This window comes from Condylura cristata, unplaced genomic scaffold (assembly GCF_000260355.1).
Source record: "Condylura cristata isolate star-nosed mole 26May11 unplaced genomic scaffold, ConCri1.0 scaffold00003, whole genome shotgun sequence".
NCBI classification, from domain to species: Eukaryota; Metazoa; Chordata; class Mammalia; order Eulipotyphla; family Talpidae; genus Condylura; species Condylura cristata.
In genome coordinates, this window is record NW_004567104.1 from 65305525 (window position 1) to 65324021 (window position 18497).

Here is an 18497-nt window from a genome sequence, read left to right on the forward strand (position 1 = left end):
ATTCAGTGTAAAATTTGTCAAAGCTATATGTTATGTCAAATATATATTTGGTATACCTTGTTCATGTATGTTGTGTGTGTGTGTATACACATCTATGTTAACTCCTTTGAAGGATTTTCACATTTATTTAAAACAGTAAGTCTACAGTGTCTATTTTTACATCTCCCATTAGGTGTGCACCTTTCTGAGATTTACACAGTGTGCTTATTTTGGGATCTAAATCTCTGTGAAGAAATTCTATTTTCTTTTCATTAACCAGATTAGGATAATTTAAAAGGAATATGACACTTGAGTTTACTATTTTCAATGAGAATGACATCACTTCCTAAGGAGCCCTCTGTGGCCTGAGCCCTCTGGACTCAGTTTAGTCTCTCTGTTACATGACTTTTCAAGTAGATTTCAAATAACACCTTAAATATTTCCAGGGAACATAGAGTCGAAAAAGTAAATCTCTGTTTTAGAAAACAAAAGAAACGCCTCTTGTTTATATTGGAGTTTTAATTGCTGTTCAAAAAACTGTAACTTCATTAGTGGCATTACTTTTTTAATTGTTAAAGGAAATAATAGAACAGGCCAATGGATTGCTTTTGTAATAAAATCTATTTGACCAAAAGTAATTAAATGGAAAAGGAGAAAAATAGAATGGTATCAAAGTTTTATGTTCCTGCCTCCTTTTGAGTGATACTTCATGCTCATAATACCATAAATTTAGTACAATAATAAACTTCCACAATTTGATTTTAAAGAGTAAGTCATCAATTTTCACCTTAATCTGTTTGTTAATCTCTACAGTCAAGGAAACCATTGTAATATAGTGGCTCAATATAAATTAATAACAAGCTTAGCTCTCAGGTTAAAAAACTGGAACGACATCTGCTAATTTTGTCCTTAATTTTCACTTTTTAAAACTAAATTTTGATGACTTACTTGGATGTATGTTAAGTACTCCAAAGCCTCCACCAAGACACCCACAGTCCATCACAATTAATTGAAGCTCTTCCCTTCTTCACTCACCACTGGGAGCCCTGGTTCTACAATAAGATACCTAGAGTTTGTTTTTAGTTTTTTTCAGATCCTTTGGTTTCTCTAAAATCCACATATGCCTATAACAATATAATATCTTTTTTTCCATCTGACTTATTTCACGTAGCATAATTGTCTCTAATTCCATTCGTGTTATCACAAATCCTAAGTGTTTGTCTTTTTATATGTATGCAGCTATATGGTATTGCATTGTGTATATAGGTCACATCTTTTGATTCGCTCATCTGTCATTGAGAACTGAAGTTGTTTCCAAAGTTTGGCTATTGTAAATAGTACGTCAATGAATACAGGTGTGAATATATCCCTTCTAAGAAGTGTGTTTGCATTCTTCAAAGAGATATGTAGGAGTGGAATTGCTGGATCATATAATACATCTATTTTTAAGTTTTTAAGAAGCCTCCAGACTTTTCCATAAGGACTGTAACAGTTGGCATCTCCAACAACAGTGTACAAGGGTCCCACCAAAGGTATACAAGAGTTAATTTTTTCCACACCCTCACAGATGGTGGCGTCTGGTCTTCTAGTACAAGCATTTCTCACATATGTGATGTACAATCCCATTGTGGTTTTGATTGGAATTTCCTTGATGTTAAGTGATAATGAACATGTTCTCATGTTCCTGTTAGCCATCTGTATGTTTGCTTGTATATTTCTATTTAGTTCTGTCCATCTTTTTGATTGGTTTGTTGTTTCATAAAAGTTCTTTGTAAATCTTAGATATCAGCTCCTTGCCAGATCTATGATGTGCAAATACTTTCTCCTGTTCAATAGGGTGTTTTCATTTCAATGATAGTTGCTTTGTACAAAATCTTTTCAGCTTGATGTACTTTCGTTATGGTTTCTTCTATTGTTGGAGTCAAGTCGTAAAAGATAACCATGAAACCAATGTGGTAGGGTGTTTTAGATCTTACATCTAAGTTTCTAATCAAATTTTTGTATATTATATGAGTAGTGGTTTAGTTTCATTGTTTTGCATGTGACTGTCCAGTTTTCCCAGCACCAATTGTTGAAGTGATTTTTCCTTCTCCAGTGTACAACCTTCTCTTATGTGTTGTAGATTTAAACTATACATGTCAGTTTGTGCTTATTTCTGGGGTCTCAATGTTATATCATTGCCTTATCTCTCTGTCTGTCTGTCTCTATTTATCAATTGATTGATCTATCGATCTATCTACCTACCTACCTAACACTAATCTATGTATAATTTGCCTATAGTTATGACTCTGGGAAAGTTAAGCTTGAATTATAGTGATGTATTATTAGAGATCTGAGTCCAGAGAAAATGTATTTCATTTCCATATAGTTATTTTATAAATAGTTTCTCTTCAGTAAAAGCTGTCTTTTGGTAAGTGATAATAGATTTGTAAGATCTTGGAATGCATAATTAATTTAGTTGTCCAGATTTTTCCTTATGAAAGCTGACAGAGAGAACTAATTCCATTATTTCTTTAAGAGAAGAAGAATCAAGGCATAGAAAATTCACCAGTGTTTAAGTGGTTAACATATGACCAACTTATCACAATATTGGGAACTGTTTAATAAAACTGTATCAGTTTTCTTTTCTGTATCAGTTTTAGTCATAATATATTTTTCAAATGAATGCTAATTTACATATCATGTAGGCCAAAATTTATTATTATTTTTTTAGACAAAAGGATAATAGTGAAAATAGTTACTGATAGAATAACTTTTTAAATTGACTTATGCTGATATAATATTTAACAGGTAGTACTTTTCCTTGCATATTATTTCATAGTCTAAAATATCTTTATAATTTTGAAAACTCGTAATTTAAATCTATATATAAGATCTCAATTTTATTTGCAAGGCATTTTATATTTTATATCTACTCCCACTTCAAACCGTAAATAATAATTTCTGGCAATTACATTTTAGTGGATGTATTTTTATCTCATGCATCATGTTTCATCTTTCCCATTTATCTGATTATTAGTAATCAACAAAATGGCTGATATGAAACTGAAATATATTGGGGGGGATAATGGAAACAAATTATCAACCGCTGAAAAACAAGGATTAATTATTAACCTTTTAACTAATAGAAAAACACTATATGTTTGAAGAAATATCTGAGAAACTCTATAGTGACATTTTTGTAGCTAGAAATTTCACTTAACCTTGTGCATGAGAAAATACAACTTTTTTCTTAGTAGGATATTTTTTTCCTTATCAAGTTACATGTTTTTTTTACAAAATCACAACTTTATGGCTGTTCACAAAATATGTTTACTGACTTTACAGAAAGATAAAGAAGATCAGTGGCTAGAGAAAAAAGTACAGGGAAATAAAGACCACATTATCTTGGAGCATCTACAGTGGACAATGGGGTATGAAGTTCAAATCACAGCTGCCAATAGATTGGGATATTCAGAACCCACAGTGTATGAGTTCAGCATGCCACCAAAGCCCAACATTATTAAAGGTAAGCAACACTATATGCTTTCTTAGGCTGAAAATAAATTATATATCCAATTGTATAATCCCTCTGGGTTTTTTCCTTAATATTAAACTTAATTTAATAGCAGAAAGTGAATGTCTAGGTTCTAACCATAATAATTGTAACATTTAACACTCAGCATTTCCTAATAGCTCTAGCCTTGACTATCAGTTAACTTTTAAACACAATTTGGTGACCAAGTTGGGGTAAGAGGAAGAGGGGGAGTTACAAAGGATGGCTGGTGAAAGAGCATGAATAATTTATGTTGAAGTTCTAAACACCTTTGTGAAGATGGTCACTTCTCTACTAATCAGGCGGGCTGGACTTCCACTCAGTAAAATTTGGTAGGCTGTGCTGGTGGCACAAGGGGTTAAGTCAGAGCACCATGAAGCTATCAGCAGCCACTGCAGCACAAGTTTGATCCCCAGCCAGGGAGGTGACCCACAGGGTGCAGCAGACCTCTCCTGTCTCACCTGTTGCTTCTCTCAGCAGTGTATTTCAATATTTTCACCTGTTCTGCTCCCACTCTGTCTCTGCTGAATCCTCTCACCCCCACCCCGCACCTCTAGCCTGCACCTCAGCACTTGTATGCATAAATAAATAAGTTTTTTTCTTTCAATTGGCCAAAGATAATAATAATTCATCTGTTCCTGACCAAGCAATTTGATTTTGAAAAGATAAAATCACTCACACAGTAAAGCAGAAGAAGCCGCACATACAGTCCCAGAAAAAGCCAAACTAGCGTTTCAAGAGTCTCTTAAGTGATAAGCCTCTCTACATTGGCATCCCATGATGCTGGCTTCTACTCTTGTTAGATAACAGTGCTTGCGTCATTGTGTGTTCAGTACTACCCTTCCACAGGAAGGATATTGATTTTTTTTTCTAAAACATGTTATAGTGGCCATGATGCAAGAATATATCCAGATTGAGAACCATATTTAACTCTGTTATTGAGTACATATTTTAAAATGTTTAAAATGTCCATATTTTAACATGTATTGTTCCTTTAAAGAGGATATTTAATATTTACTGGTTAATTAAACATAAGTGTGTGTGTGTGTGTGTGTGTGTGCATGAGAAAGAGAGATGAGAGAAGCATAGTCATAATTATGGGTTATATAAATCAGTTCAGTCATTCTTTTAATCCTGATGTGATTTAAAATTAATAGTAACCTCATTATTGTGATTTTTGTTCTACTGCTCATCAGGTTTTTCAAGTTGAAAGTTTTTATAAAATAAGTCTTCCTATAAAATGATTTTTATTTGTTATATGGCTTAAAGGTGATTGTTTTATGCTTTTTTATTACTAACATTAATCAGTAAATTATTCCAGTTGTTATTTGATATTAAGAAGTAGTTGGGAGCATCTAGAAATAATATAAGTATCTTATGTTGTAATTTCTTTGTTTTAATTTTAAAAGTACTTTTTCATTTAAGGTTATTATTTATTATTTCTCAACCTTGCATTGAATGTGAACACATTATCTTCATTTCTCCGATAGGAGTTAGAGAGATTAAAGGATCTGTTGAAAGTCAGACAGGAAATCCTTATGAGGCACTAAAATCAGAATGGTTGGCTGAAGGTACTAGAAAGCTCTTTGCTCCTATGAGTTTAAATTATCAATAACAGTCTCTATAATTATAATATGTTATAGTTATAGTAGTCATCCTTTAAGTAGATACCAGGAACATGAATTTGATATCAGGGCCATGTATGAATATGATTTTCTGTTTGGATCAGAATTTCAAAAAAAAAAAAAAGACAGCAATACTGTATACTCTGTCCTCCTAAAGCTTTACTCTAGCTCAGGTTCAGTTATTTGGAAGAAATAATTATTTTATTAATATGTAAATGAATATTTATGTAATAAAACAGCATTTAAATAATATTTATAAAATGCAAATTGTAAAAAAATTCTGACAGATTATGCTATACACAAATTTCTTGCTAATTTATAAGATTATTTTTAATAAAAGCCAATAGTAAGTATACATCGTACATGTATATACATGTACACACATGTATATGTATGTGTATATGTATATGCATATCGCTTTATGCACCTCTCCAAAAACAGGTGTGTTTCAATTTTAGATATTCAGCTAGTGGTTGGTACCTGGAAGGAAAAAGGACAAAATTCAAGTTTATAGCTTCAGTTTTACTTTTGTAATTTAACTTCTGTTGGTATAAATTTCCCCAGCTATACGTTAGTTTTTCCTATTTCTGAAATGTTATAATTTATTCATTAATCCCAATTATTTATTGGAATCATGCTGTATGAAAATTACTGAAATGCATAGAAAGTATCCATGTAAAGTACAGAACTGAATGGTCCTCAAAGAATTTAATGTAATAGGAAAGAGTGACATTAAACAAAGTTGAGAATAACCACCAAAATTATAACTAAGAATGTGAATATATATGTGGATATGAGGATATAACAAGAGGACCTACTTGTAAAGGTTAGGTAAGGATTCCCATAGAGAGTGACTTACCCCCAAAAAGTAGAGATATTAAGCCTCTCAGAAAAATATGGAAGAGGGATCTATGAGAAGAGAAAAATTGATATGCTTTAGGAACTAGAAAAGCATAACCAAAAAAAAAACCAAAAAAAACCCTGCAGATGTATGTCTGAGCATAGTTTTCAACTTCAAGAATTGTAGGGGTGCAAGATTTAGGGAATGAAGTGAAATATGACATCAGTTTTATGCTTGTTAAGTTTGAAGTGTCAAATAATATTTAGATATATGAGTATGAAGATAAAAAAAATGGTCTTGATTAAGAAACCTGTTTTGGCTTGGATTTTGTCAATTTATGAGGTGAATGGTATTCAAACCCTGGGTGAATGTAAAACCACATGTTGAGTATATGTAAGCTTTACGAAAAAGAGATGTCCGTAATATCATAAGTGCTTCCCCAATACTGACGTGACTGGCCCAGCATAGATGTTCAAGGTATTCTTACTGAGTTACTGAAGAGTAGAGGGATAAGAACTGTGATCCAAGACCATGTTTGACAGGAAAGGGAAATCACACCACTATCACTTATGAGACCAAGATGTTCCTGGAAAAACACAATGGTATAGTGTAGTGGATGTTAAGGGAGAATCATATTTCAAGATGTAAAGGCATAACTTTCCACATATCACATGCTATTAAGCAGTCAACAGAGCACAATTGAATTAACTGTTCTCATTACATACAGCTTTGCTGAAGAAGTTGGCTGAGAAATTAGGTAGAAATTGACTGAGGATTGTATATGAGGCCAGAAGACTTAGATCCCATGTTTATTCAATGCTTTCAAGAAACTTTGCTATGAAAATGAGAACAGAAAATAAAGTTTGAAAGTAAGTGTTTCATAATAACGAACTAGATCAAGCAGTCAAGGAGAAGTGAAACATGTAGATATACAGACATGTGAGAGAAGGTAAGAGAGCATTCTGTAGTTTATTTCCTCTAAACTGTACATCTGAAACAAAGCCAAAGTAGCTCATTGGAAAAGGGGTAAGATTTTTAAAAATCTATAAAATGAGCACAAAAGAATATCTAATTTACTTTTACCAAATCAACTGACTGCTGAGGACTCGTGGAAAGCTACATCACAGATACAGGTTATAGTTCGAGAATGTTCAGTTTTGCTTTGGAAGGTTTCTTGGGAAAATTATAACGGCTCTGGATGGATGGCTGTGAATGTGGAAGCCTTTAAGCCCACAATATCCTATAGCATTCAGTTTATGTATTGGGAATATAAGGAGAAATGCTAGTCATATGCTTCCATCATAATTACTCTTACATTGTTTCTTATTCTATTTTAAATAAATATTGTAAATTCTAACTCATGTAAATAAGTTATTTATAATAAATGGCAAACAGATCTCAAGCTTTTAATTAATTTCAGGAAACTATGAGTTTAAAAGTTAATTTAGTTTTAATTTTGCATATTATGCATAATTAGACTGTCAAGTAAAATTTATGGGCTTTTGAATTAAAAAGTCCATTACTTATATACATACAGATATTTTTTTGCAGGCAATATATTAAATCTTAAGTTCTTTTATATGTTGGACTAAACAACTTTTTTTAGCACTATGCTCAATATATACATTAATATATATTTTATTGATAATAGTGGTTTTTTATGAACGTGTCTTTTTGGACAGTATTATTCAATAGTTAATGTTTACAAAATAACATTGAGATTAATGATATTTTTTCTGATTAAATGCATTTATTTTGAATTAAGTTTTATTGATTTACATAGAAATAGAGCATGCAACATCCATTCATGTTCCCTTTGTAATATTCATTCCACATAATTCCCTCTCATTTTATCTTATAATCAATGAGCATATGGGTAGTCACCATGACTTAATTCCAATAAATGTGAATGCAAAGCAATGTGTGGAACTGAAGGATGTTAAAAACCATTAATTAATTTGTTCTTTAATTTTAATGACTAAATTATTACTAGCTTGGTGGACTGCCTCAAAATGCATAAATACTTACTTTGAAAAATAATCCCCACTTTTTTGGAGTTACAAATTGTTTGATGTTTGTTTTCACCAAGCAGAGACCTTCTTACTATCTTTTAATATTTTCCTTTTTTCTTCTTATGAATTAAATTCATGTCTTTGTATGATGTGGTGAAAATTAAATTCAAGCATTAAGAGACAATGGTAAAATTTTAGTAACATTAAAATGAGATATTTTTCACATTTAGCAAGCTAAGAGAGATTTTATAAACACTACCAATAATTTTAATATATTACTAAAATTTTTCAATTAACTTGTCATTGTAATTTCAGTGAACTACAGAGCAAAGTTACCTTGATGACAGTCACTCTAGTTCCAAGTAACAAAAGTAAATCTTTTGTAACTCAGTCTGAGCAAATACACAATATTCACATGCCTGGAAAATACTAAAATATTTTCTCAAGTTAAAACTCACTAGGACTAGTGGGCATTTTCATGGTGATTGCTAAATTATGGCTACTGCACCTGATGCCATAAGTTCTGTATTGTTGGAAAATAAAGAAGGATACTAAAATATAAAATAATGCCATCAAAAAATTCACAATTTTTAAAAATATAAAGAAATTTTGATGCAAAGAAATTAAAGTTCAATTAATAATGGAAAATTTCAAGCAAAAATCTTAATATTGGCAATTTATTAAAATGCTATTTCCTTAATTTAACACATAGTGAAGTTATCTAGAAATCATTTCATAAATTTTGCTTTCAGAATTGCTTACTACTTGCTTCTCTTCTTATTGCAAATTTCCTTTATGTGAATATGTAATTGTTCTTATATTTATTAATAATTTATTTTTGAAAATATAATTAAATGTATCTTCTAAGAACTTATATAAACTAAGAACTTGCTGCTAAACATTGCAGAATATGATGAGCTCACACTTAGAGTAGTGGTATGAGTTTAGTAATAGATCAATACAACTAATGAAATTTTTCTAATTTGTATCTTCATTAAAGAATAGTTAAAATGTTCATTCTTAAGTCTCAGTGATACAACTAATGCCTGTGTTATGTAAACTAGACATAATTAATATTGAGAGTCATCTATGTTTTCAATATATGGCAACTTTGGAGGCATGTTTTATACATAATTTTTGACCAGTTTTTGTCTTTATGAAAATAAACTTTGGTAGGAAATAGGTAATGGTTTTGTGTAAATCTTGCATTAATTATCTTCTCTTTTTTTCTTTCCTACTATCACTTTTCCTTAATTATTTTATTCTTATTCTATTTCCAAAACCAATTTTCATCATGCAGATAAATGCTGCGAAGCGAATAAAGGCGACAGTGGAAGCCAGTCATGGCAGCTGAGTGCTGCAGGGTTTTCTTTCATGATAGCCCTAAGTTTGTCTTGCATGTTTTAATGATGTTGATATATCATAGGATATTTCCATTTATGCCCTGCACATTTACAAAGTTTTTTCTAGGATCCAACTAATTATGCATGTATCTTCAGCAATGAATATTTTTAGTCTTTTTCCCTTCCCTGAATTGTCCATTTTAAAGTAGATAATGTGTCAGATAGTTACTGAAGAGTCTTGAATCAGAATGGTTTCTTTCTGATACAGTTCATGGCATAACTTGCTTCATTTTAAAGTTTCCTTTAATTTCTGAAGTTAATGTTGTTAAATGCCATGCCCCTTTTTCCTAGAACTTAAACATTTGCAAATCCAATCTTTATTTTCTTTAATTATTTTCAATAACTCGATAGTCATGCCATACATTGTATACACTGTAATTTTATTATGTAGAAGTATGAATGTTTACTATTGGTACTGTTATTCTTTTAACTAAGTTTTTGACTTTATAAATATTCTTAATATTTAATGATATTTACCATTTATTTAAAGAATAAACCTGATCACATATATTATGTTAGATACTAACCCTGTTGTGCTATTTTCTTTTATTGACTTAAAATATCATCAAGAATAAAAAAAGGAAACAAAATTTCTTCATTTAAGTTTGAATAGTGATTAAAATCAGATTTTTTTTAATTAAGTAAAAAATTCTCTCTGCATTTGACCCTACTTTAAGAAGGGATATAATTTTAAAAGTTGTCCCCCGTTAGTGCATAAAGATTGTGTTTTAATCTGGCATCAAGTACTGATGTTCTAACAGTGCATATACTTATTTATTACATGCTTCAGTATACATAAGAGTCAACTTCCTCGCAATAATCAGAGAGAAGTAAATATTTCAGCTACTAATTAAAAAAACATAAATATTGAAATAACGAGGAGATGTCACTAGATTCTGTCATTCAAAGGAAGCGAAATTGAGGGAACAGCAACAGCATAGTGGTGATTATTATATTTTAATTCACTGTAAAATGAAAAGTGTGTTACAGCAAATAATTGACAACTGTATGTAAGATGGCCATCTGTAAATAGAATATCAAATTACTGGACTGTGAGTTTTGAGATTACCTCATCAGAATAATTTCTTGCATAAAAGTATACTTAGACACTTTTTAAAATATTATCTACAGGATAATTATGTCAACTCTAAAGCTAAACCTTCTTTAGTGCCCTGTTTTCTTTAATTCGTCTTTTCTGACCTCCTTGATGTCTATCAGCTGCCCTTTTTTCTGACTCACTGACAGACATGTAAATGTGAAAGTAACCCACCCACTGTAAAACAAACTTTGATTTCTTTCCTTTCTCCCTGAAGACACAGAGGGATTCCTCAACTCACGTGACATGTAAATCTAGCCTTTTTATAGGGAATGCTCTGTTTTAAAGTAGCCATAGTTACTTTACAGTACTGGTTTGCAGCAAATTAATTATAATTGCTCATTATGTTCTATGATATCTGTACTTGAACAAGACAACTACAGAGATATGTTGATAATATGTGGAAAATGCAAGAAAAATATCCAATAACACTCCCAAGAACAATTTGCCCTTTGTTATTAACCCCGCTTTATCTTTTCAAAAAGTTATTATCCATGAGAAAAACTAAAAAACTAAATTATCTCAGTTTAATAATGATTACAAATACCCTTATAGAGAACAAGGAATTTATCTTTAAGAAGATAACACATTTCACTATTTTTATTTTTATATTTTATGTTCCTTAATTCAGGATCACCAATGGTTACATAAAGAATGCTTACATCAAGTATGGTACCTAGAATGATATTTTAGCAATTTAGAAAAGAAGCCAAAATTAAATTCTATTATGTTAACAGAATTACTTATATTTAATGAGTTATTCATTTAGATTTTCTGACATCTAGTCGCAGGTCAAATTTTTAATCCTGAAATGAATAAAATATTGATCATTTGGCCAAATACTCTTAGATGAACATTTATTTTACTGCTCTGAAATGCACATAAATAATCTTAAAATAATTTTCAGACATCTAACAATAATAGGCTCTGTACTTTTATAATAATTAGGAAAGTATAAAACTCTAAACAAAATAGTTGTTGCATTTCAATAATGATACCCTTGAGTACTTTTAAAAATTCAAAAATATGTGTTTCTGAATTATTATTTTCATTACCTGATCTCAACATTATTTTATATACAGCCATAAAACCTGAGAGTACCTTTTGGTCTGATGAGTGTCTATATACATGTCTAGAGAAATGACACTATAGTTTAGCAAGGAATAACAATTCATTTTGTTTCTCTTTCATCTCATGCAATACTTAAACTCTGTCTAATGGGTTCAAATAAAATTCTGTTTCTGAATATATTAATATGAACTTGTGTGTTAAGGTGAGATTTTTGTTATTACATCTAATCAGAAATATATATTTTTGTCTATCGTTGTGATGTATTACCCAATGTAAAATAATTTTGGAAGTTTGGTGTAGCCATATTACACCAGTGATAAGCTAGGCTCATTTCCTTAATGATGATTGTTATTGTCCTCATGCAGAATATCAGGGTTCATTTCTTAATATATATCTACTAATATATTTTCTGTTCTACTTTTTATTGTTAAGTCTTACTGGCTACTGTACTTTGATTGAAACTCTGTAATTATGTATCAGGTCACGCTAAAGGCCACCAATACTATATTTGAGGCATGCTAACATACTGTGCCTAAGATGTAACTGTAAATTCACTCATATGGAATTTCCTTTGACTTCAACTTTGGATACAGTTTCTTTTTTATATACTAGTACTAATAGACACTATAAATAACTATATGTTATTAACACTACACTCATTATTTTCAAAATCATTATGCAAGGGCATATATATGTATTGGATATGGTCAAGATTAAAAAGTTTTAAGTCTTAATTTTAAAAAAGTTTACATTTTTACATAGCCTAATATTCTCAAGTTTTGAAAAAATCACATATATTTAATATATAATATCAGTTCTATAATTACATTAGTTTTAATTTTATTTTTAATATTCTATCATTGGTATTAAATGAATACTTAAAATTGTAAGTATGTGCAGTAGCTTATAAGTTATAAACTTTGAAAACCATTATAATTTAATCTAATAATGTCTATATAAGAATGGCCACTTATATTCAGTTTAAATTGAAAGTAAAAATAAGGAAATTTCCACAATAATTTTCAACTCTGCAGTTGAATTTAGGATTATTTGCTTATATACAGCAAATATAGTATACCAGAGAAAATTAGGATATCTATTTTTAGATCTGGATGATTTTTTTCAAATAAACATTTTATTTATTTATGAATATGGAAAATGGAAACATGAAAAATGGAAACATGAAATTGCATATGATTTTAATGTATACATGATTGTAGTGATTTAAGATGGATGTTTAGGTTGTTAATATAATTCTTAAATAGATCTGGGTCTAAGTTTCAAGAATAGCTAACTAATCCTATATGTGATATTATTTTCAGATTATAATAGTTAATTAAGAAATATACCAAATCACAAAAACCCCTGAATTTCTATCTACTTGCTTTTAGTTATGATACTACTAGCTTTACAATATTTTAATTAAGTAAATAATGTTATGAAACTATCTAAATATAATGCCATAATTTTCTTTAGGCCTTTATGTATTATGATTCCACTCAATAATGAAATAAGATCATGAGGTTCATAAATGCATGTGTTATATTATGTATTGTATTATGATTCAAATCTGTGAGGTATAATGCAATATCCTTTAAATAACCTTTGCATACATACAATCTAAGTAGACTCTTCTTTTCCTGTTTATTTTCTTTCTTTCTGCAATATTTTTTCTAATATTCTCTCTCCCTTCTTCTCTGCTTCTCTTTATCTCTCTATAGACTGGCACCCTGTCTTCTCCTTCCTCTCCTCCCTCCTTCCTCACTTTCTAGCCATGCATTTCTTCTATTTCTTTTTTGTTAATTACTGGTCAGTTTTTAAATTTTAGTTAGTATTTGTGGCATGTATATAAGCCATAAAACTTTCACCATTGATTGAATGGGCAGCTCAAATTTATATATTTCAGATGTTTAAACATAGAAATATTCTAGAAATATTCCTTGAAATGATTTCATTATCAAATAAAATTGGTAAAAAGTACATTTTCGAATCAACTGATCATGTTCTACAGAAATAAAGATCATTAGTTCATCACTATTAATACCTGATAGTTGGAACTTATAAGATATAACAATGGTAATTTTTAGAACTTAACAAGAAAAAAATCTTCCTGACATCTAGTTAACATATTCTCTTCCAAATTAACTCTAAATTGGAGTATAATTCTATTAACTTTTTAAACTTTTCAATACATATTTGTGGCATCATCCCTATTGCATTATATTTAAAGACAATATATAAATATGAATATAAAAGGCATTTCAACATTTGTGTAAGATAAACATTCATTAAATTCAGAATAAATTTAAGTTCTCTGAAATAAGAAGGTGGTGGGAGTGTAATAACAATAACTTTGGTCTTGTTACCTTAACTAAGATTAATTATGAAACAAAGATAGATGGTAGTATTCTCCATTATGGCGATTAACTAAATTCAAAGCTTAACATAGCTATCTATAAATGATACCAAAAAGTGAGACATTCATGATGCCATTCTTAGCTACTCTTTGACAAAACTGGGGGGAAATTTGAAGTGACACACTTCTGTTCAAGACTTCTATTATGTATCTGAGGTGATCTGATTTGAAATTGATTTCCTCTTGTCTTTGTTGTTAAACTGTTACTTTACATACTTTATAAAGGTAAAGTCATCCAAATAAAATTAAATTTCAAGTGAACTAATCTAACATTTATTGTATTCAGTCTAGGTACATTTTTTTCCCTTAATTTTGTGTTATGGCCAAGTGAAATTCAGCTATTCTTCATCATAATTTAAGAAATAGTAAAGTTGCACATTGAAAAATTGCATAATACTAAAAGGTAACTTTTTTTTTAAATTTTGCCCAGCTTATCAATATTTTATGTATGTACTAAATGGGCTTTATGAAATAAATCTACTAGTTATTATTTTATTTCCTAAACATAAACAGTTAAAAGCTACTATTTTAAATAAGATTCACAGTTCATGAACTTCATCCAGAGTGTTTTGATCTTACTTCTTCCACTGCCTTTATGTATAACACTTCTGTTTAAAGTAACAATTTCAAGTCATTTTAATTGTATTTGTTTTCATCATAGCTTATTTTCCTGGAAAAAAAAATGTTATAAGTGTATTGTCCTCAATATCATCTCTTATTTAAAACCCAGCATAATACCCAGCGCTGTGCATAATCCTGTGCGTGTGTTTCATATTATATTAAATGTCATTTTATTTTCTGTACTTTTGTGTCTCCATTGTTGTAATAAAGAAAACTGAGGAAAATTGTTGTTATCTGTGTTTTCTTTATTACTGGTACAAACCTTTCGTCCTTGTGTGTTTTCATTTCTAATGATCAAATCCAATATCTCAGTGTAATAAACATATTACTAGTGAGTTTTTTTCTGTTTGGGAATGAATAAAACAGCAGATTCATATTGTAAAATGAATGTAGAAACTGTGCAAAATACTGTCCCTGCCATAGTAAACTAGCTCTAGGGTTCCCTTAGAAATATGAGTAGAGTGAAAAGTCAAAATAATGAGGTGTTATCTCCCTGAGAATAAACTCATTGCTCATCGATGAAACAAAAATGAATTGGAAACTTATAGATAATGGTAATGCTATAGATACAGATAAGGTTTATTTTTGATCATGTACTGTATCGATGTTAAGTGGAAAGCAAAGGCAGTATTTCATTATTTCACTCACTCTTCATAAAATCTGATATCAAATCTCCTGTGTTTTAAATGAGAATATTGAGACCTAAAGATGTCAAGTAACTTACACAGTGAGAAGTCACAATATTGGCCAGGTGGAGTGTCTTCATAGATTATACGATTTTTAACACTGAAACTGGGTTCAAATGATAACCCTTTAACATTTAAAAAGCAATTGCTGGTTGAAACATGAATATATGTAATACAGTGGCAGATAAAAAAGAAATAAAGAAAAGCTTATTTTCAAAATTTGATTTAAGGATATATTTAATCATTCCTATTCTAAAACAACTCACTCCAAAATTTTCCTTTATTTATTTTTACATATAACTATACATGTACATCTATATAGTCACGTGTTGAAACATGTTTGCATATTTCAAAAATAATTTAATATGTATATTTTGGTGTAATATGTGTGCTTTCATAAGATGGTACAGTATTATAGAAAATTTATGGTACATTATTATAGAAATTTTATGCATTGGGAGATATTTAGCTTGTTTTTTTTTTGCTGTTCTTTTATTTTTCCTGAAACTCCTTAACTATCAGGTGATATCAAACGGAAAGTACCTGGGAATTTCAGATACTTTTATGTTGACTGTCTTAGTAACTTTATATTACTTCATTAGTTTTATATTATTTTGTTGCTTTGGGCTGCTGTGAACTAACTAAAGAGATCTGGAGGTGATTCTATACTTCTAAGACATATACAATGTTGTAAACCATGTTACTTCAATACAAAAAAAAATCAAGACAAAACATTTATGAGGGAACCTATTTTAATATTCGATTCAAATATTTTATTATAGTAATAAACTGAAATCAGAAAAATCATGTCTGTTTTCTTTGACATAGTGAAGAACATAAATTCAGTTTTTCTCAGTTTTATCACATTGCTTGAAAACCAAGATGCAATAAGTAAATCTCTGGTCTATAACTTGTATGGTCTTAATATTTTTGACCTAGTGCCTTTGATGACTTCTTGATTAATCGACAGAAGAATCAATGCAGCAAAGTAAAAGCTGTGTATCAAGTCAACTAGTACTTTTCCAGGAATTATGATAGTTTTAGTCAGCTACATTCTTCATCACTTGAATGTTACCCAGAACTGTTGTCAATGTAGTGAACACACTGAGTTCATGGCTTTAAAATAATATCTGATTAAATTTTAAAACTTACTGATTTTTAGACATTTTCTGAATTACCTTGTAAAACTATTTATACTGCTGGCAAAAGTAGTAACACCATTAGGATTTAATATAAATATGATTTTACTTCATATCTAATAAAAGCTAAGATACATATTTCCTCCTCACTTTTTATCTTTTCACTGAAAAAAAAATTACACAGCTTCAAACATATCTTAGTGATTATAGTCTTGTTTCTATACTGATTCTTCTTTTATTACAATTAGGAATATTAAATTAGTCAAATATTCATGTTAGACTATAGAATTTTTTGTCTTAATTTGGTTAAAATAAAAATGTTTTCAAACTAGTATTCCTAGTTTGAAGTTTTCTTCAATTTACTTTTGGGCAGTTTTGACAATTTTCTCTTGGTTAACCATCTTTCACAAAGACTAAACTGGGTATGATGCTAAACACAAAGATAAGTGCAAAACTTTTTGATGCTCTTGGTAAATGACAAGAGAATAACTTCATTTTTCATGCTTTTTGGTGGGAAAGAAAAAATGGGTTTTCATATTCTAACATGAATCTCATTGTTCCGTCAAATGACTAGACATAAAGAGAAATTTATTTAAGGGAATATAGAGAAATACCTATGTATAGCAGAGCTGGTGTGGTTCATTGGTGAGTTCCATCATCATAAACAGAAGATGAAATATTTAAGAGTTATTGCATTACTCATCACTCAACATATTGTTTTTTTTTCTTTAGTTGTTAAAGGATGTAAAACACATTATAGTTATTTTCAGTCAATCAAGGCATTTAGTCATTCCCATGGAAATTCTAGAGATAGTGCTGCTTTTTAGATAGAGATAGTATATAGAGTTTACTTAAGAGCATCTTTAGATTCACAGGAGAATTCAGAGGTAGGTAGAGAGAGTTCCAGTATCCCTGTTCCTACATATCTATCTATTCATATATATATATATATATATGAATATATATATATATATGAATAGATAGATAGATCTATCGATTAATCGATAGATAGCCTTCCCCATCATCAGCATAGAGTGGTGTATTTGTTATAGTGATGAACCAACATGGTCATACCATTTTATCCTAGTGCCCATAGTTACATTAGGTCAATACTCTTAGTTTGTACCTTCTATGGTTTTGATAAATATATGATGAATTATACCCATCAATAGAGTGTCATGTAGAATAGTTTCATTGCCCTAATTAGCCTCTGTAATATACCTGTTTACCCTTCCCCCTCTCCTAATCCCTGGAAAAAGTTGTGTTTTTTTTTCTGTATTCATACTTCTGAATTTTCAATAATGTCCTAGAATTGGGGTCATGCAATATTCAGCATTTTAATGTTGAGTTCTTTCACTTTGTAATATGCATTTATTCTTCCATGTCTTTTTTTCTTGATTTGATGGTCTGTTTCTTTTTCAGCAGTAATATTCCTTTGGATTTACCACAGTTTTATTTAACTATCACCTTTTGGAAACTATCTCAGCTTTATTTTTAAAATAAATCAAAAATCTATATTTTATACTGACAGTATACAACATATTTATTCATATACCCTATATAATGTGTTATTAGCAACTATTTTAATAATATAATCAACTTTTATATATATAATACAAATGCAGAAATAAAAGTCTCTGACACAATAAAGCGAGTGTTTGAAACTGGAAATTTCTCAAAATCTGGAATGTTATCAATTCCTTGGAATATAACACTAATTATATATATTGTTTACATTTTTCATTTATGCTCACATAGTTAGGAAATTCAGAATTGCATATACTAATAATTTTATATTAAATTATAATTTCAAGAACCAGTGTGTAAATTGTCATTTGATTTATATGGATATGATTTAATTTTTAATAGAGTTGGTAAGAAAACATACTACTTTCTGTTCTTAAAAATAAAATTTTCCATTTTCTGTACGTGGAACAGCCTTTTAGTTGAAGAACAGAAAAATTGGACTGGCTCGTTAGTGGTTGAAACATAGAACTAAAATTTAAATTATTCTTTAATAATGTCAACAAATTTTGATCATATTCATGTGAATCTAAGAAATTCCCTGTCCAA

General features: G+C 29.7%; 1 protein-coding gene across 1 annotated transcript in view; it reads left to right on the forward strand.

Annotated features, from left to right (window-relative positions):
- Positions 1-18497, forward strand: part of NCAM2 (neural cell adhesion molecule 2) — a 402212-nt gene that overhangs the window by 365355 nt on the left and 18360 nt on the right. Inside the window, exon 15 of the mRNA XM_004675306.1 lies at positions 3307-3487. Coding sequence (XP_004675363.1) covers positions 3307-3487 — 181 coding nt within the window. The remainder of the gene's footprint in view (positions 1-3306; positions 3488-18497) is intronic.